We start from the raw sequence: 19,863 nt of genomic DNA, 5'->3' as shown, positions 1-19,863 counted from the left end.
TACCAATAAGCCAGTTTACTCTTTCCTTGACATCTTTCTGGATGATTTGTCCTTTTTCTTCAGATGTCTCATTTGTCCAGTAGTCTTCAGATTCCTTAGCTGGATGTCTTCATTCTCCTGAAAAGATAAAAAAAAAAAAACCCTTCTCCAACCCTAACTTTGTGGAGAGTCTCTTTTGGCAAATTATATCTGATCAAATGAAATACATTTGTTAGTTTCTTATGTAGGTTTCAATTAAACAACCATGGTACTTAATGAAATATCTTCTCTTGTAAATAAGAGTTGTCTCTTTTTCAAATTGAATCTTTATCAGTTTTGATGGTATCCATAACTTTTATTCTTCTATGAAAACAAAAGCAAAACCCCTTCCCCAATGTAACATTATGTCCTGGTTTCCATTCTGAGGTTAGTACATGTTTAAAGTATATTGGCTGATATTCTGTAGTTTTTTCTCTGAGACTATCTAATGTCTCTCTGCAGCTGCTATTTCTTTAAAGCATTTGGAAAATTCAAAGTAAAGCATTTTGCAATCTATTTCTGGGGGCATTTATCATTCATGTTTGTTTATTTAACATATCCTATAGAGTTCAGTTTGATCTTTCTTTAACTGCCTACCCTGTAGGATTGTGTGGAATACCTGTAATGTGTATATTTTAATAAACAAAAAACTGTTTTGTTTTGTTTTTTTTTAAGAGACATGCTGGAGCATTGTCTGTCTTTATTTGTACAGGTATACCCATGATGACCATAACTTCTAGCAAATGTGTGATTACCAAATCAGCATTTTCTGAACTCAAAGCAGTTGCCTGTTGAAAACCTGAATAGGTATCAGTCGTGGGTACATATTTTAGTTTTCCAAATTCTACAAAATGGAACACATCCATCTGCCAGTTTTCATTTCTTTGAGTACCCTTTGGGTTACTTACTGCAGGTGGTGGTGTTTGACTGTATAAAGAACAAATAGGTCATTTCCTTATAATGTCCTTGACTTGTTGCCACATGATAGAAAAGTCTTTTTTTAAACCTTTGTTATTGACATGAAATCCTGAGGCCTTCAGCACTTTTCCAGTCAATAATTGATCAGTTTCCCGTATGGGATTAGATATGTGTTACATATATGGGATGATGCCTATTTCTGATTATATGTTTAACTGAGTAAATAATGAAGTCACTGTATCTTCTGGTATAAATTCAGCAGTTTCAGTATGCAAAACAACTCTTCCAGCTTGTTACGAATCAGTAACTATGTTGAGGTTCTTTAAAATCCCTAAGTACCATGAGAAGAACATATAATCTGACATTTGGACAGAATCATGAGGGCTTTGGTCCACTTAAATTTTCTGGTTTGTAACCTGCCTTTCCTGATTTATTTCCATCAGTATGGAATTTAGGGACCCCAGTTATTGGTGTGTCCCATACAATGTGAGAAAGGATCCAGCTAGTTCTCATTTTAAGTTGAATTCTCTTTCTTTTGGAATAATTGTTGCTAATCTCTCCCAAAAAATTACTACAAGCTCTTTGCCAGCGTTTACTTTCTTCCAATAATTTTGTCAACTCCATCATTATAAAGAGGTACTATAATTTCTGCTGAGTCTATCCTGTTAATTGACAAAGTCTCAATTTTCCTTTTAGAATTAACTCAGAGACCTTTTCCACATAGGTTTTTAATTTTTTACATGGTTTATGTGGTTAAAAAAGAAAAAATGGTCCATTCTAAGATAACATCTTCCTTCTGCATTAAAATTTCCTCTATTGAAATGTTTGGAGGGTAATATGACCAGAATGCAGTTACTATTCAGATCCACATGATCTACAGGTGCCTTCTGTAATGCCTCTTCAATAAAAGCCAATTCTCTCTCAGCTTCCCTGGGACTATTTAAGTCCTTGTCACAGTCTAAGGTTTTGTTTAAAGTAATCATGTTATCAGGACCTATCTCAATAGTGGACTGTAGATGGGAAATGTCTGCTAGCAATCTTTGTAAGTCATTAAGAGTCTGAAACCGATCTCTCCTTATTTATACCTTTTGGGATCTAATTTTTTAATAACCTAAATAATTAATAGACTCTCTTCTTTGTATTTTTCAGGAGCAGTTTGTAATCCCTAACAAGGCAAAAATTACTTCTTCAAACATTCTAAAGTATCTACATTTAAATCAGATAGCAAAATGTCTGTGTAATGATAGACTAGATTTAGTAGGAAATTGCTTACGTATCATTTCCAGTGGCTGATTTGCAAAATATTGGCACAGGGTGGGGCTATTTAACATTCCCTGTGAGAGAATCTTCTTAGCATGCTAAGATTACAAGTAAATACAGTGAAGGCAAATTTCTCTGTTCTTTTCTTGTAAAGGTATAGTGAAGAAACAGTCTTTTAACTCAGTAACTATAAGATATAAGAGGCTATCCTTTAGGCAACAGAAAGCAAATGAATGCCACCTGTAGAGAGCTCATTGGTCGAATCACCTTATTAACAGTTCTTAGATCTGTTACCAGTCTCCATTATCCAGATTTCTTTTTAACAACAAATACAGGAGAACTTCAAGGTCTGGTTGATTCTTCAGTATGCTGAGCATCTAATTGCTCCTGTACCAGCTGTTCTAAAACATGCAATTTCTCTTTTGTTAAAGATCATTACTTAGCCCATACAGGTTTGTCTGTCAACCATTTTAAAGGTAGTGCTGTTGGTGTCTTGGAAATTAGCAGCTATTGTGCCCTGTTCTTGTACAACCTGAATGGTTGGTGATTGTTCATTATAAAACCTTCCAATTTTCCCAGAAATATACATGAATTTTGGTTTGTTTCTGAGTATTCTATTTTTGTTGATCTGAGTATTCTATTGCTGTAACAAATCACACCCCACACAAATTCATTGCTGTGTTAGCCATATATAGTTTTAATTTTCTTCTCTGTCTTTTTGGCTCTATATATTTGACCCATCTTGAGCTCTGTTTTACCTGAGTTAAAGTTCCAATTCCTAAAAGCTGAACATTTCTGTCCTGCAGAGACCAATTTGGATGCCAGGATTCTGATGAAAGTATTGTTATGTCCACACCTATGTTTACCAGGCTTTCAATGACAACATCGTTTATTTGTATTTTTAAGTTTGGTCTTTGTTCATTCATAGAAGTTTGCCAAAACACTCACTTTATGGTTTCTTCTAAATTTTTTGTTTTCTCTTTAGCTTGCTATCAAGAGCAGTATGGTTTCTTACAATAGGCATTAGGGTCTACGGCCATACCACCCTGAAGGCGTCCGATCTCGTCTGATCTCGGAAGCTAAGCAGAGTCAGGCCTGGTTAGTACTTGGATGGGCGACTGCCTGGGAATACCGGGTGCTGTAGGCTTAAAAAAAAAAAACAAAACCAGTAGGCATTAGGTTCTTTAATTGCTCTAGGAAGGGGTTTCCTCTACAATGACATGAAATAGCTGAACCAACTTTGGCATAGGGGCCTACGAGCAGCCCCTCACTGAGTTTGGGGGGGATTGCCTTGAATATTACTCATTTGTCACACCTGCGTAATCTAGAAGGGAGGGGCCTTCTGAATGGATTATTCTTAGGGAAAAAAACATTGTTTCTAAGAACATCCTGTCAACAATTCCTTTTAAGGTCACCCTGAGTGCCACAACTATAACATTTGACATTTCGATATTTTCCACAAACCTTTAGAAATCACCTCTCCTATCCATGTGTATCATCTTTGTCATGAGATTCAGTATTAATTGTATCTCGAATCCATTTCTCCAGAGGTGCTGACCTATCCCTTAACAGCCTATTTATCCTTTTGCATAGAAAGTTGGCATTTTTAAAACCCAGAAATTCAATTATTACTTGTTTAGCTTCTGAGTTTGGTATCATTCTGTTTACTGCTGAAGTCTTTGTAAGAAATTCATAAAGGCTTCCTTTGGGCTCTGTATAATTTTAGTGAATGACTTGATTCTCTTTCCTATTTTTCCAATTCTGTCCCAAGCATTCCAAGCTACTGTGTGGCATAAATCCAGGGTATGGTCATCACATACAACATATTCTCCAAGGATTTGATCTTGGGAGGTTTCCTACCTGTAGCTTTACTCTGTTCTTCAATAATCTTAGCCTCATCTCTGAACTGGGTACTCTTAAACACTGTTCGCCAGTTCTATGTAGTTGTTAGGGATAATTCTATTACAGACTGACCCCAAGTTTAACATTTGCTTCACAAAAAGTTGAATGCATACCATATGATACTATTACTTCCTTGAATCTCCTTAAATCTAACATTGGCACAATAGTCCAGTTAGCTGTAACAGAGACTCTGCCATTTGACAATTCCTGGAAGGTTACTGGATATTTTAAGGTTGGTTGTCTGAAAACCTTCAGCTGTTCCTCTCTGTTCTTATAGTGCAATGCTGAAATTGGCTCTCTGGTGTGGGAGAATTATCTGTATTCTGTCAATCATTTTTAAATAAACGCTGATTGGCCAGGCAGGAAAACCAGACAGGAAGTAGAGGTAATGCAGTGAGAACAGGAGAATTCTGGGAAGGAGGAAGCTGATTCCTCCCATTCCTGCCCAGATCACCGAAGCAGCAGGATATGATCTGCTCAGCTGAAAAAGGTACTGAGCTATATGGTTAAAATAGATCAGAATAATGGGTTAATATAAGTTACAGGAACTAATAAGAAGCCTGACCTAATGGGCCAATCAGCTTTATAACTTACAGAGATCTCTGTGATTTTCTTTGGTGCTTGCCGGTTGTGGGGAACTGGGGAGAACAGAAAACCCCAACAAACAGGCCCCCCTACATGTTACAGCTCTCCATTAAATTCCTCTATCTGGATTTGAATATCTCTGTGATGTATTTTGTTAGGTTTTTATAAAGCCTGTTTCTTAGTGCTCAGATTAACCAACTGTCTTAGTGATAAGACAAAGATGATAAAGCTGATAGTGTTTACAACTGATATTACATCAATCCAATCTAAATTAGATACCCTCTCAGTCGTTCCATTTTCTTTTTTTTCTTTCTTTTTTTGTTTGTTTATTTGTTTGTTTTTTGAGACAGGGTTTCTCTGTAGCTTTGGAACCTGTCCTGGAACTAGGCTGGCCTTGAACTCAGAGATCCGCCTGTGGGATTAAATGCATGTCTAGCATATTATCATACAGAGACCAAAATCCTTCCATTGAAATGGTTCCCATTTTTTTTTAAATTTTACTTTTTGTATAACTGTGTAAGCATATGCCATGTGTATGCAGGTGTCCTGAGAGACCAGCAGGAGTTAGGCAGTTATGACCTGCCCAACATGGACAGAGGGAATTGAACTTGGGCTCTCTGAACCACTGCATCATCCCCTCTGCCTGCTTTAAATTGTATTTATTTGTTTGTTTATTGTGTCTTTAATCCCAGAATTTAGGTTGGGTTCTCTGGCAGAAAGGTGGGACAGGACTGTACCTGCCATACTTTCCCTGGGGCTGAGTGGAAGGATGGTGAATGTTGGCAAACCAGACACACACACCACCACCACCAGGGGAAAACACATTTAATTGCATCAGGCAGGAATTTAAATAGGGCTGAGATAGGGGGTGGGAATCTTGGGATGGGTTGAGGCAAAGTAAGGAATAAGGGCCAATGATATTTTGCCACATTAACAGTGGCTGGGCAGAGGCAGGTTTAGGTCAGACTTTGCTGAGTCACACATGTGGAAGTCATGGCCAAAGACAGGTCTCCAAACTCAATCTGAGATCAGGAAGTTATACTGAGCCTCACGCCCAGGCCTTATGAGACCCAACACTGGTCTACTGACTTTGTTCCGGGACCTAAACAGTTGAACAGAGAAACTCTGTCTTGAAAGACCAAATAAATAAAATACTTATTTTTTGTATACTTGTCGTTTTATTTATTTATTTATTTATTTTTAAAGTAGGGTTTCTCTACATAGCCATGGTTGTCTTAGAACTCACTCTGTAGATCAGGCTGATCTTGAACTCACAGAGATCTGCCTGCTGAGTGTTAGGATTAAAGATCTTGACTTAACTTTTATTTTGAAATGAGGTCTTGTAGCATTGTCCCTGTTGACCTCAAACTGTGGTGGCTGTGTAATCATTCTGTCTTCACTTTCCTTCGCAGTTATCCCTCTTCCTGCTTTTCAGCCTCAAGGGAGTAGAGTGTGTTCTGTCACAGTTGAAATTACCTGGCGCGAGTGAGAAGGAAACGTGGAACACGCAACAGACCTGCCTAGGAGTTTATTAAGCAGGAGGGGTTACCAGCCTGGTGAGGTGTAGGGGAGAGAGAGAGAGAGAGAGAGAGAGAGAGAGAGAGAGAGAGAGAGGAGAGAGAGAGAGAGAGAGAGAGAGAAAACAAGTGCTCATTCTGAAAGTTGCATTGGTCATATGTAGATGATACAACCATGCCGCCTATGGGCCATGCATGAGGGCTTGTCTGCACACATAGCCCTGGAGCCCGGAAGTGTCAGCCATATTGTGACAAATAACAGTAGATTAAAATTGATCATATGGTATTAGTAGTTGTTTATAGATCTGCTTACTGCTGATATATTTCCAAGGTTTAAATATTAAAGCGTGCTTGGGGATCAGTGTTTGTAGCAGTAGAATTGCTGAACCATGGAAAGTACATGCTTAACTTTTGGGGGGCGTGGTTTGAGACATGGTTTCTCTGTGTAGCTCTGACTGACCTGGAACTTGCTCTACACACCAGGCTGGCCGCAAACTCACAGATCCGTCTGCCACTGCCTCCCAAGTGCTGTGATTAAAGGTGTGCACTACCATGTCTGTCACATGTTTAATTTTTTTTTAATACTTTACTTAATTTTATGTGTTGCTGTGAAAGTATCAGATCCCCTCTAACTGGAGATATAGAAAGTTTGAGCTGCATGTGGGTGCTGGAAATTGAACTCAGATCCTCTGGAAGAACAACCAGTGCTCTTAACCACTGAGCCATCTTTCAAGCCCCCATGTTATAATTTTTTAAGATACTGCCAATCTATGTTCTCAAGTGGTTGTACATTTTACATTTCCAGCAACATGTAAAGAAATTCATACTGTTTGCATTTTTATCAGCAATTGTTATGGCCCATTTAAAAACTAAAACACTCTGCTTACATTAGGGAAATATCCTACCTGTTTAGCCGGTCCTGTAAAATATTGGACTTAGAATTTGTGGCCATTGAAGCACAGTGCAACACATTTCTTGAATGTATAGTGATGCTGATGTAAATAAACTTATTGCACATCTCTCGCAAGAAAATGGAACACACATAATTGTATACAGTACATAATACTTGATAATAGCAGTAATTGACTTACTGGCTTATATATTTTTAGACTATATTTTTTATTGTTGTCTTATAGTATTCCTACATAGGTCCAGCAAGATGTCTTGCTTAGTAGGTAGAGAGAGGTATATGGCACCACAGGTCTAAAGACTTGAGTTTGATGTGTCTGTGGTGTTCTCATGGTGCTAACTGGCACAATTCTTGCTTCACAATGAGTAAACTGGCTAAGCCTTTCTAGTGGGTGTGTATTGCTATTTGTCCTGGTTCTGTTTTGAGTTATACCCACTAAGACTGGCTGCTTTGGCTTGCTCAGAGGTAAACCAAGGCACTTTGTATATGCTAAGCATCCTTGATTGAGGAATTCAGAGCATCAAGAAGGAAGAAAGGAGTGGAGGACAGTGGAAGGTAGGAAGGATTATCGAAGAAGGATACCCGTCTTAGACTATAACAGTCTTTATTATAGAAGTGATCTTAATAACCTGATATCTACTAGTAATTAATTTTTCTATGCTTCTATCCCTTTGTTTCTGCTTCTTTTGAGTCCTTTGTTATAAAACTATTGTTTTATAGACAAGGAGACACATGCCTGTAATCCCAATACTTTAAAGGCTAAAGCAGGAGTCTGAACACAAAGCTAGCTTAGACTACACCATCTTTACAACTTTTAGTTTACAGTGTTGCTCAGTTCTAGAATTGAAAGTAAAGCTAATTAAAATATTTAAATTACAATTTCATTTAATTATTTTGTTGTTTGTTTGTTTTTATATCCCGACAGTTCTTCCTCTCCCTCCTTTCCTCTAGTCCCTCTTCCACCACCTCCCCTTTGCCCTCACCCATCCACTCTTTCTCCTCCAGTAGGAAAAAGGGTCCCAGAAGCAGGCAACAGAATCAGAGACTCTGCTTCCACTGTTAGGAGACCCACAAGAAGACCATGCTATACAACAATTAATAAATGGTGATGTGGGATTCCTCTCTGTATAATGTGAATATGTTTTCTTACCATTGGTTAAATAAAGAAGCTGCTTTGGTCTATGGAAGAGTAGAATAGAACTAGATGGGAAAACTGAATGCAGGGAGAAAGAAGGTGGGGTCAGAGAAATGCCACATAGCTGCTGAAGGAGAAAGACACTGGAACCTTACCAGTAGGCCACAGCCTCGTACTGCAAAGAGCACTATCTAAAGGACAAAATGGTAGCCTACAGAATGGGAAAAGATCTTCACCAACCCTACATTTGATATCTAAAATATATAAAGAACTCAAGAAATTAGACATCAAAAGGCCAAATAATCCTATTTCAAAAATGGGGTACACATCTAAACAGAATTCTCAATAGAAGAATCTCAAATGACCGAAAGACACTTAAGGAAATGTTAAACATCCTTAGCCATCCAGGGAATTCAAATCAGAATGATTCTGAGACTCCATCTTACCCCTGTCAGAATGGCCAAGATCAAAAACACAAGTGACACTTCATGCTGTTGGATATGGAGCACGGGGAACACTCCTCCATTGGATATGGAGCACGGGGAATGGTCCTCCATTGCTGTTAGAAGGGCAAGTTTGCACAGCCACTATGGAAATCAATATGGTTTCTCGGAAAATTGGGAATTTATCTTGATCCAGCTATATCACTACTGGACATAAACCTCAAGGACACTCCTTCATACCTCAAGGACACCAGCTCAGCTATGTTCATAGCAGCTTTACTCATAATAGACAGAAAGTGGAAACAACCTCGATGTCCCTCAAGTGAAGAATGGATAAAGAAAATGTGGTGCATTTATCTGATGGAGTTATTACTCAGTTGTTATGATATCATAATTTCATTCCTTTGACAAGGTTTCCATTACAAATTAAATTTTATTAACACATAAAGCTCTTTAGATTTTTTTTTTTTATCTCACCCTTTGCCAATTTCAGTCAATTCGGTTTTTCCATTTATTCACCTTTATGATTTCTTGGCAGGAAGTTGGTCAGAGGGGATGGAGGACACCAGGAAAGCATGGCCCCCTGAATCAACTAAACAGGGCTCAAATGGGTTCCTAGAGTCTGAATTGGCGAGCACAGGCCTGCATGGGTCCACGCCAGGTCCTGTGTGTGTGTTATGGCTATTAGCTTGGTATTTTTGTGATGTTCCTAACAGTGGGAGCGGGTGTATCTATGTCTCTTTGATGTGCTCTTGAGATTCTTTTTCTCCTAATAGATTCTTTGTTCAGCCTCAATGTGAGAGGGCTATTGAGCAGTCTTTTGTACATCTCCTCATCTTCTTGTCCCCACTTGCTGATTTCAGGAATTGTAGGTAGCCTCAGTCTGGTGTCTCCAAAAATATACTTTGAAGGTTACAAATAAGGGTTATATTAAAAGATGGATAAAGATTCTGGGATGGAGAAAAGGCTCATTTGTTGAAGTTGAGTTCCCAACAGCCATGCTGGGTGGCTAACAACCATCTGTAACTCCAGCTTTAAAGGATCCACTGCCTCTAGTGTCCACAGGCACCTACCTGTACTCAGTGCACTCACCTATACATAGATGCACACATACATAATTAAAAATATTTTAATGCATTAGGTGAACTTTTGATTGGTTCCAAGCAAGATACTTGTGTCTCTTGAGTATTTCCTTATTCACCTTCCTGAGCACCATCTCATATTCTATCTAGTGTGCAGTTTCTAGTCTGAGTTTTTATGAAAACTTCAGTACTTCATTGCATTAGCCTGATAGTAAGTAAATCACAAGTCTTCTAGTTGCTCAGACTGGCTTCAGGAACCAAGGATCAAGAACCCAGAGTCTCATGAATGTGGGCACACACACACACACACACACACACACACACACATATATTAAAGAAAACGTCAACTTTTGTCTCTTTAAATTTCTCAATTTTTTTTTCCTTTCTGCTTTGTCATTTAGTTTAAACCTAGACACTGCAAAAGTAAGAAGGACTATTTTATTTGGAATCTCAAGAATGGCAGTTCAGGAAACATGGATGTAGATGATTGTTTGGTGGATTTTTTTGAGAGAGAGTTTCTCTGTAGCTTTAGATCCTGTCCTGGAACCACCACTACCTGGCTGATGTTGATGATTCGTAACCAGTGTTCTGGCGATAGGTGGAAGTATTCATGTGCAAACACCATTGGGCTGTGGTGTACACCTTGTTTTATTTTTTGAGACAGGGTTTCTCTGTGTGACAATCCTGTCCTGTCCTGTAGACTGCCTGGCTGCTTGGTACACGCCTTTCATCCCAGTACTTGGGAGGCAAAGGCAGGCAAATCTCAGAGTTCCAGGACAGACAGGGCTACACAGAGAAACCACATCTCAAAACCCAAAACACAGCCAGGCGGTGGTGGTGCACAGCTTTAACCCGGAACTTGGGAGGCAGGTGGATCTCTGTGAATTTGAGGCTAGCCTGGTCTACAGAGAGACTTCCAGGACAGAGTCTAAAGCTAAACAGAGAAACTGCGTCTTGAAAAAACAAAACAAACAAACAAGCCATTCTCTGGGCACACTTCTGAAATTGAGAACGGATACAGGGGTCATTTTGTCGATAAAAGAAGTACTTAGTGAAAACAAAAATGGCCAAGTAGCTTCTAAACGTGTATTGTATTTCAGGGCCCAGTTTCTTCATCTACCACAGAGACCCGGATTCCAGGGTTTGCTTTGAGTAACTGCTGAAGGGCTTCTGAAAAGCTCATTAAATGTATTTTATCATGAGCAATCCTCCCCCCCTTTGAGTTTTGTTTTTATTTAATATTTTTTCACTTATTTTACTTACTGACCAGTTTCCCCTTCCTCTTGTTCCCTCCCCTGCCTCCCATCTATCCCCCTCCCCATCCACTCCTCCTCTGTCCATCTTTTGTTCATATTATATTGGTTCCTTCCATTTCTTTAAGGTTTTGTTGTAGGTTTTTAAAGATGGGGGCCTCTAAAAAAAATAACATAAGGATAGGCCTCAAACTAGATCCTTTTGCCTCAGCCTTTCAAATAGTTGGGGTCACAGGCGTGTACTAGCACATCCAGCATAATTTTTTGCTTTTTTCTTTAGTCTTTGTAGCTATATACCTCTTTGCTCTGTGTGTATGTGTGGGTGTAGGTGTGCTTGCAATTTTGATTGATGCCTAGTGTGCATGCATACTAGGAAAGTCAGCTGCCACTAAGCTGCATGAGCCCCAGCCCTTTTGCATTTTGCTCTAGTGATTGGGATTATAATATTTAACACATATTCAATTTTCAGAAACTCACCCCACATATTTATTTGTGAGGTAGAAGAGGGACACATATACTCCAGCACACTTAGGAGATCAGAGTGTAACTTAGGAGTTATTTTCCCAGGATGACAGCGGTACCTTTATCCACTGAGTATCTTGCTGACTGGTTTTCAATTTTTCTCCATATTTTCGTTTATCTTCCTTTGTAGATTAATCTAACATGGCTGACCAGAGGCAGCGCTCACTCTCTACCTCCGGGGAATCATTATATCATGTTCTTGGGCTAGACAAGAATGCAACCTCGGATGACATTAAAAAGTCCTACCGGTAAGCAGCTGTGTTCCAAGGAAAACCACAAATCCTCATCTGCTTTCTTGTATACTTTCCCAAGAACCGTGACATATTTTTCTTGACAGACTTTTATTTTCTTCATCTTTCCCCAAGACAGGTTTCTCTGTGTAGCCCTGGTTAGATCAGGTTAACATTGAACTCAGATATCTGCCTGCCTCTGCTAGATCAAAGGCGAGTGCTACCATGCCCAGCTTCTTGGCAGATTCTTTTTTTTTTTATTATTATGTATACAATATTCTGTGTATATGCCTGCAGGCCAGAAGAGGGCACCAGACCCCATTACAGATGGTTGTGAGCCACCATGTGGTTGCTAGGAATTGAACTCAGGACCTTTGGAAGAGCAGGCAATGCTCTTAACCTCTGAGTCATCTCTCCAGCCCTCTTGGCAGATTCTTTAACAGTTGCATTTCATTCTTGCATGTGTAGTTTAATCCTAAAACTTAAAACTGTTATCCTGGCCATGCATGGTGGTGCATGCCTTTAATCCTAACAATTGGGAGGCAGAGGCAAAAAGGGTATCTGTGGGTTTTTCTTGTTTTTTGTTTTTGTTTGTTTGGTTGGTTTGGTTTGGTTTTGGTTTTATGAGACAGAGTTCCTCTGTAGCTTTGGAGCCTAACCTGAACCCACAGAGATCCGTCCGCCTCTGCCTCCCAAGTGCTGGGATTAAAGGCCACCATGCCAGGCGTGGTCTTTTTTTTTCCTATCCTGTTTTGACTATTTGACTGGATTTGAAGAATGTAGCTTTTAGGTGCAATATTATACGGTAACCTAAAGGGGGCAGGGGAATCTCCGCCTCAGGTGTTCCTGTGGTCATCTACTTGTTTGTTCTAGAATGTCATCAGTATACACTCCTCTGCATCACTGTTTGTCAAATACTCAGTTAGCTGGTCAGGACACCAGGGATTGACAGTAGGATTTCCCTTTGAAAGTTAGAAGTCTGTGTTATAAGCTGTGCCCCCACCCTGGTACCTCAGGACTCCCTTGTACATGAATCCTAGTGGGGGGCGGGGGGGACTTACCCCAAAGAAATTACAGAGACTTCTTTTCACTCTAATGAGCCAGATCTCTGGAAAGCTGAAAATTGAAATGCTAATGGGTAAGCATCTCTTCCCCTGGACTCTGATTTATGAATGTGAGATGTAAGACCAAGGTAGAGCCAGGAAATGGTTTTGGTTACAGGAAGCTGGCCCTGAAATACCACCCTGACAAGAACCCTGATAACCCAGAGGCTGCAGACAAGTTTAAGGAGATTAACAACGCCCACGCCATCCTGACAGATGCCACGAAAAGAAACATATATGACAAGTATGGCTCGCTGGGGCTCTACGTGGCCGAACAATTTGGGGAAGAGAACGTCAACACCTACTTCGTACTCTCCAGCTGGTGGGCCAAGGTGAGGATGGGGCGGCAGTCAGTGTGAGTTGCTACCCTGAAGGCATCGAAGATTCTAGTGCTTAGTAGGACTGCAGGCACCGAAAGATCTGTGTCTCCTTTCTCTTGACACGGTTTCTGATCTGGAGCTGTCCTCTATGTGCTGTGCAACTGGCAGCCATATACAAAGTCAGAGTGATCTATGCCATAACCGTTAGGTTTAGGAAGCATGATTTTGGCCTTTACTGGTTAGTCTTCAGTATTTATTGTTTTAGAGAGAAATCCATTGTAGATCGGAATTTAAGAGGGAGAGAGCCATGCCATTTGAGTAGGTATGGAAGTCAGCTACATTTCAGAGTGAGCAAGACTTCAGAGAAAAAGTAAGAAAGCCCAGTGTACCAGAGAAAGCATACCTAGACTCTGGCCAACATCTAAATTAAAAAGAGAGAGAGAGAAAGAGAGAAAAGAGAAGAAAAGAAAAGAAAGTTAAACCTTTTTGAGTTCAGAAAGGCAGGCAAACTCAATAGAACTTCATGGCAGCTTGTGCTCAGTCCCATCTTTACAAATTACTTATTATTCTATTTTTCCTGCCTTCACCCTGCAAGTTCACTCTGTCTACACCTTCTTCTGAAAGCTAGATACCTTTAGCATTCGCTGTATATTCATTCTGCAGTTCTTGTCCTGTTTTCTCTATGAGGTTCTTGTGTTATGGCCTCTGGGCCTTTGAGGCTGTACAGTGCTGGTTTTGTCTTTCCCAGGCCCTGTTTGTTGTCTGTGGCCTCCTCACCTGCTGCTACTGCTGCTGCTGTTTGTGCTGTTGCTTTAACTGCTGCTGTGGGAAATGCAAGCCCAAGGCACCTGAGGGTGAAGAGACGGAGTTCTACGTATCGCCTGAAGACCTGGAGGCTCAGCTGCAGTCTGATGAGAGGGGTGAGTGCCCACCCCAGGACCTTGTGAGTGTGGGGTGGAGTCTGCACTGGCCCTGAACGGTGTCAACTGTCTTGTCAAACAGGAGGGCACTGACACTGTGCCGAGAGTGTTTGTGGTGGCATCTGGGACTGTTGAGGTGTGAACGTGGACACTTGAGGTAAAGCAGGTGCAGGGAGCTGTTCCTGCCCATGAACTGTGGTAGCCGTAGATCTGAGGGACCAAAGGTGGGGAGGGTGACAGGCAGGTGGGGAGGGCCGGGGGCTGGTGTGACCTGAGGAAAGTGTGTTGGGTGGAGGTCTGCAAGTAGCCTCTCCCGAGTGTCTGTCCAGGTGGCCGAATGATGTGATGCAAGGACCATGTCGGTGGGTACACAATATGGCTGCTGCCCTTGTGCGATGAGACTGCCTGCTTACTTTTCAGAGGCTACAGACACACCGATTGTCATACAGCCAGCATCTGCCACAGAGACCACCCAGCTGACGGCTGACTCCCACCCCAGCTATCACACCGACGGGTTCAACTAAATTCAGGAGAGGCTGTGATTAGAGGATGAATCAGCACCTGGCCACTGCAACCTTAGAATCATGAACAGTAGTCACTGAGATGGGGAGGCAGCCGTCAACCTGACCTGCTGTGGCTTGTCAGGGCCCCTCCCACCTCCTCTAAGCCCACCCATCTGTCAATCCTTGATACACGAAGTGCGTAGCATGCAGTATTTAAAGCAGTGTAGCTACGGTCTTCTTCTGTTTTATCCTTTTGTTTAATAGCATGTATGGGTTATGTTCAATGTCTGTGTTGTGGATGTGCTACAGCTGGGCTGAATTAACTGGATGGTAGTGCTTTCTTGGGTTTTAAGCCAAGTGGATCCAGTGAGGTTCAGCTGTCTCCTTGTGCTTACAGGAGTCAGGTAGGCACCTGGAGCTACATCTGTCTCCATGTTGGCCTCTGTGTCCTGTGACATGGTCTAGTTCATGGCTCTGATCTCACCTGCGAAGGAGGGAGCTGGGCCCCGTCCTCCCAGGCACCACCAGCATCAGTCTTTGCACAGCGTTCGTGTTAGACCTGCTGTGGAGAGCGCAGGTACGCCCTTCTGAAAGGGAGAGCACACTCTGTAGTGTCCTTGTGGACTGGAATCCTGTCATTGGAGGCATGTCCCTTGCTGGTGTGTGGGAAATCATTTGTCTCTGTTCTGCACCTTTCCAGGTCAAAAGCTGGATTGACGGGGCCACAGCCTCCTTTCCTCATTCCTGGGTCATCTTCCACATTCCTTCAAGCCAACCTTGTTAATTTTTATTTATTTTATTTTATTGTGGGGGGGACTTTAAGAACCACAAATGGTAGCACCTGCCACTTAGTCATAGTCAGAAAGTCTTTGAGTCCAATTGTGGGTGGCATATAGCTGCTTATAAAGAGAGTGAGTGCCCAGGATCAGAACCTCCTCCTGTGCTTGCCAGAGCTCCATCCATCCCACTTGCCTTTGCTTCCACCTCTCATCATCGATGCCTCTGGCAGAGCTGGGATGTTGGGTTCGTGGTGCACCTGACTCAGAAGGGTTGACTTTTAGGGAAACTTTGGTGACAGTTACTGGACCTGGGATGCCAGCTGCAAGCCACAGAATTACTTTGTGAACTTCTCTCCAGTCAGTATTCCAGTCTTGGTCACAGGTACCATGGTGTGCAGAGTTGAAAAATGTGATTACCAGGGATTTTGAACCACCCTACCCTTTTACAGTTAGCTGGATTCGCTGTGCCAGACTTCAGTGAGCCAGGTTCCTCCAGAACCTTCTGCTGGCTGCTACTGACCGTCCGCATTTCCAGTACAGAGGAAGGAGAAAGCTCATGTAGTGGCTCAGACAAACCACCATATGTTTCCAAAGCCACCATCCACCTCCTGGCCCCTGCTTACCAGGGCCTTCAGGGATCAGATCAGGTTGACAGGAAGTTGCAAGAAGAGGTAGCATTGTGAGGACAAACTTGGCAGTGATTGAGGGTGCCTATCCAGGTTCTGGGAGACATTGATGCCAGGGTTCCCAGCTGACCCTGCAGGAGAACTACATGAGCCAGAAGCTGGCTTCAAAGTCTTACTATGGGTTTGTAAGTTCGTTTTATTCTTTATAAGATTTTAGGGATATTCATTATCATACTGAATTAGAAATAATTTGTAAACGTCAGACCTATGGCTACATGTAGTGGCACTTGCCTGTAATCAGCACTAGGGGGGGCTGAGATAGAAAGACCTTGAGTTGCAGGGCAGTCTGGGCTTTATACATTAAGACCCCTACTCAAAAAAAAATCTAGTAGAAGAATGAGAAATTAGCGGGGTGGTGGTGGTGCACACCTTTAATCCTAGCACTCCAGAAGGAGAGGCAGGTGGATCTTTTGAGTTCCAGGCTAGCCTGGTCTACAGAACAAATTTTAGAACAGCTAGGGGTGTTACATAAAGAAACCCTGTCTCAAAAAAACAAACAAAAAGAATGAGAAAATCATTGCTGGGTCTATTGTTGTAACAAAGGAAGAAGAGGCCACTGGGTAATCTGGGGTTCTGGTTCACATCACCCTAGTGTTGGTGCCCTTTCACCACGATGGCCAGGAAACAGGTTATGAGTAGAAAGCTACAGTCTGGTAGCACATCCTCCTGCCTGGGGCTCTGTGGCCCTTTCTCTTACATCCCAGTGAGCCAGGTACTGTTGGGTAAGAGCACAGAGGTCGAACCTAGTATCTTTTTGAATTTGTAAAGCTAAGTAAATCATGTTGATCTTGAAACCATCAGTATGTACAACAGTTTCAAGGTGATAATAGTGATTGCCAAGGCCACTGAACTCTCTGACCTATCCCTGAACACAAACTCCCTTGCAAGGTTTTGCTGAGTTGACCTAAATTCTCCTTGGTTTCATTTGCCCTGACCTAAACATAGCTGGTGAGTCTTAGGATCAGCCTGACTATTCCTGACCAAATACTATTAAATATAAAGAAGTTCATCCAGTGCAGTGGATGCCCCTTAAGAACCAGAAACCCAACCACTTCTGACCTACAGAGAGTACTTAGGAGGAACCCTGGGGACCCATCTCACCAAGGCTAGAGTGTAGATTTCTGTTTGTGCCCAATGATGTGGTCTTTCCTTGTCTTCCTTTTGACTGTGTTTTTAAATTACTTTAGATAATTCTGTGCAATGTTTATAACCCTTCCTAGTCTTCTGATGTTCAGTTAACACAGCCAGCACCCAATGGGGACCTGTTAGGAAAAGAAACCAGTGCTTAATGTGGTTAGCAGGAAACTTTCCCAAGTTGTCGGTTACTGGGTTTGTTCCCGAATAATAAAGCCAAGTCTCTTCTCAAATGTTCAGGTGCCAGGTTTTACTAATACCAGTGCCCCTTGTCCTGCTGACCCATGACTTTTATTCCAGGTAAATCTTGTACAAAGAAGCTGCTGTTGCAGCTGGTAGTCTTCATCATTCAAGCTGTCCCTGGAAAGTCTAGGTGCTGTGGTATGGAGAGCTGGTGGGCCATTACCATCTTCCTTGGCTTTCAGTGCACCTTTTATTGAGGGATAGCTGTGAACAGTGTAAAACATGACTGATCTCATTCTTTTCCCAGGGTTTTGAGCTGTGAACCCATGTGTCTCAGCACTGACCTGTTCCTTTTATTTTGGTTCAGTTTTCCTCCTATGGAAATAGCAAAAGCTACATCTTTACTATCCTCACAAGCACAGTATGTGTTGTCACATGCTGTGAGTGTGGGCTATGGTGTGTGTTGGTGTGTGTACATATGTGTATATGTATATATCATGCAGCAGGCCTGTCATGCTGCTGTTTGGTGGCAAAGCAACAAGTACAATAAAAGTCGGCTCCAAAACAGCCTGTGGTTTCTTGAAGTGTTGGGCAGGGGTAGGGTCTCTTGGCAGAACACCAAAGGAAACCCTAAGCTTACTATGTACATATAGGTACATGTACTTGGATGCACCGCACTGCACCCTAAGCTTACTGTGTACATATAGGTACATGTACTTGGATGATGCACTACACTGCATAGGCCCTGGCCAGTGTTTGGCTTCAGCTGTGTATGTTGGTCACAAGGGTGACCATACCAAATATATCTCTCAGGACCATGCCAAGTCACCTGTTCATCAAATATATGAGGTCTAGGACCTAACTAGAAGCTTTCCTCTCTTGAAACACTAAAACCAATGTATGAGCACCTGTTGAAATCAGTAATCAAGGTGCACATAAAGGACGCCTGGGCAGGGGCTCTGTCCAGTGCCCGGTCAAGTGTCCCGTAGGCTGTGCTGCTGGGAGATGGTTTTTCTACGGAAGTGTCTCATGCTAAGTTGGGGGAAGAAATTTTAATTTAAAGACAATTTTTAAGAGCTGTATGTAAGTGCATGGAAAGCCTGTAGCAGTTTTACCCATTTACTGAAGTCTGGATACAGCAGAGTACAAGCTGCTGCCAGCCCAGACAACTGACTTTGGTGTGCCTCCAAGGGCCAAGCCGAAAGCTGTGGTGGTTCCGCATGGCGACCTGTCTAAATGTTGACCTAAAATAAAGATAGCTGTTGTAAAAAATAAATGTTTTCACTGCGGACCAGATGTGTGTATTGATTCCTGCCTAATTCTGTTCATGAATTTGGCACTGAAATGGCACCTGGTGTTATCCCCTGCTGGGTCCCCAGTGGGCTGAGGCCTCATTTCCATTTTTCTGATCTAGCTGTGAATACCCCTCATCAGTTCTGACACCTCATTTCTAAATGCTTTGTCTGGAATAAAGAAAAGAACTTGTTAGTCCCTCATGCCTTTAATCCCTGCTAAGGCAGCTGAATTTTGTACGCATACGTATATTGGCTTGATTTGTTCTCAGGAACCAGTCATCCTGGTTGGACTTGGGTAGACCCCTCCTAGGAAGGATCTGGTTCCTTCCCAGGTTCTCACAGTATTCCTAAATTCTTCCTCTGGGAAAACCTGGTTGGAAAGAATATCTTCAGTTTCCTAGCATAAAGTGCAGGAATGAATGAGCCATTGTAGACATGGATAGGGTCTACTTACCATGTTACAGAGAAGGTACTCCTGACCTCTGCTTGGTCCTCTGTCACTAGTGCTTGGCTGCCCCTTGAACAAACCACTCACCTTATCTCCCCACCATTGTAAGATCACTTCTACTCGGCAACTTCCCGTCCCCATTTCATTAAAGTAGGAAAAAGGCACACACCAAACTTGAATAGTTCCTAGCCTACCTGTCACAGCCCATATCCAGTAGCTGTCAGTATGCATCTGTCTGTCATCGCCTAACAGTTTGCAGAGAAGCTTGTCTTACCCTCTAGAGTCTAGTCGCAGCAAGGTGGGGCCAGGCATGAGACTTTGGTTCTGAGAACCTGAGGCTCTGACCATCTTTAAGCTGGGTTTTCTTCCATGGCTCAGTCCTTGCCATAGCTGCCCACACCCACCAGTTTCTTCTGGTAATGTAAATGTTGGGAGGGAATGGCCACAGAGGCTGCTTCCTATAACACTCAGAATCTTAGGTCGCCCTGTCTCTGGGTCTAAGTCAGGTGGGTATCGAGCTGTGTGGTTCATTTGGAGACTCTACTTCCCTTATCTCCATCTGGCAGTGAATGAATGAGCTTCAATCATCAATCATCGTAAGGAAAGCAGGATGCAGGGGTAAGAATACCTTGTCCCTCAAACAGAAGCTGGACCTTTCACTTCATTCTCAACTTCTTAGGGTTTCTATTGCTGTGAAGAGACCATGACCATGGCAAC

At 42.1% G+C, this 19,863-nt stretch overlaps 1 protein-coding gene and 1 pseudogene across 2 annotated transcripts in view; both read left to right on the top strand.

Moving 5' to 3' along the window:
• The window catches only part of Dnajc5 (DnaJ heat shock protein family (Hsp40) member C5), a 29,317-nt gene extending 11,347 nt beyond the window's left edge, over window positions 1-17,970 (top strand). The window contains exons 2-6 of one of the 2 annotated variants that reach the window (XR_007233450.3): window positions 11,676-11,793; window positions 12,997-13,210; window positions 13,947-14,118; window positions 14,201-14,275; window positions 14,539-17,970. Coding sequence is in view for 1 of the 2 variants with exons in the window: in XM_048441415.3 (XP_048297372.1) it covers window positions 11,687-11,793; window positions 12,997-13,210; window positions 13,947-14,118; window positions 14,539-14,642 (597 nt within the window). In the remaining variant the exon portion in view is untranslated. The remainder of the gene's footprint in view (window positions 1-11,675; window positions 11,794-12,996; window positions 13,211-13,946; window positions 14,119-14,200; window positions 14,276-14,538) is intronic. The other variant, XM_048441415.3, reaches the window with a different exon arrangement.
• LOC125405102 (5S ribosomal RNA) lies at window positions 3,225-3,343 on the top strand (annotated as a pseudogene).
• Window positions 17,971-19,863: the final 1,893 nt, after the last annotated feature.

The sequence above is a fragment of the Myodes glareolus genome, chromosome 10 (assembly GCF_982192425.1).
Source record: "Myodes glareolus chromosome 10, mMyoGla1.1, whole genome shotgun sequence".
Taxonomy (NCBI): Eukaryota; Metazoa; Chordata; class Mammalia; order Rodentia; family Cricetidae; genus Myodes; species Myodes glareolus.
This window is presented reverse-complemented; position numbering and strand designations above follow the sequence as displayed.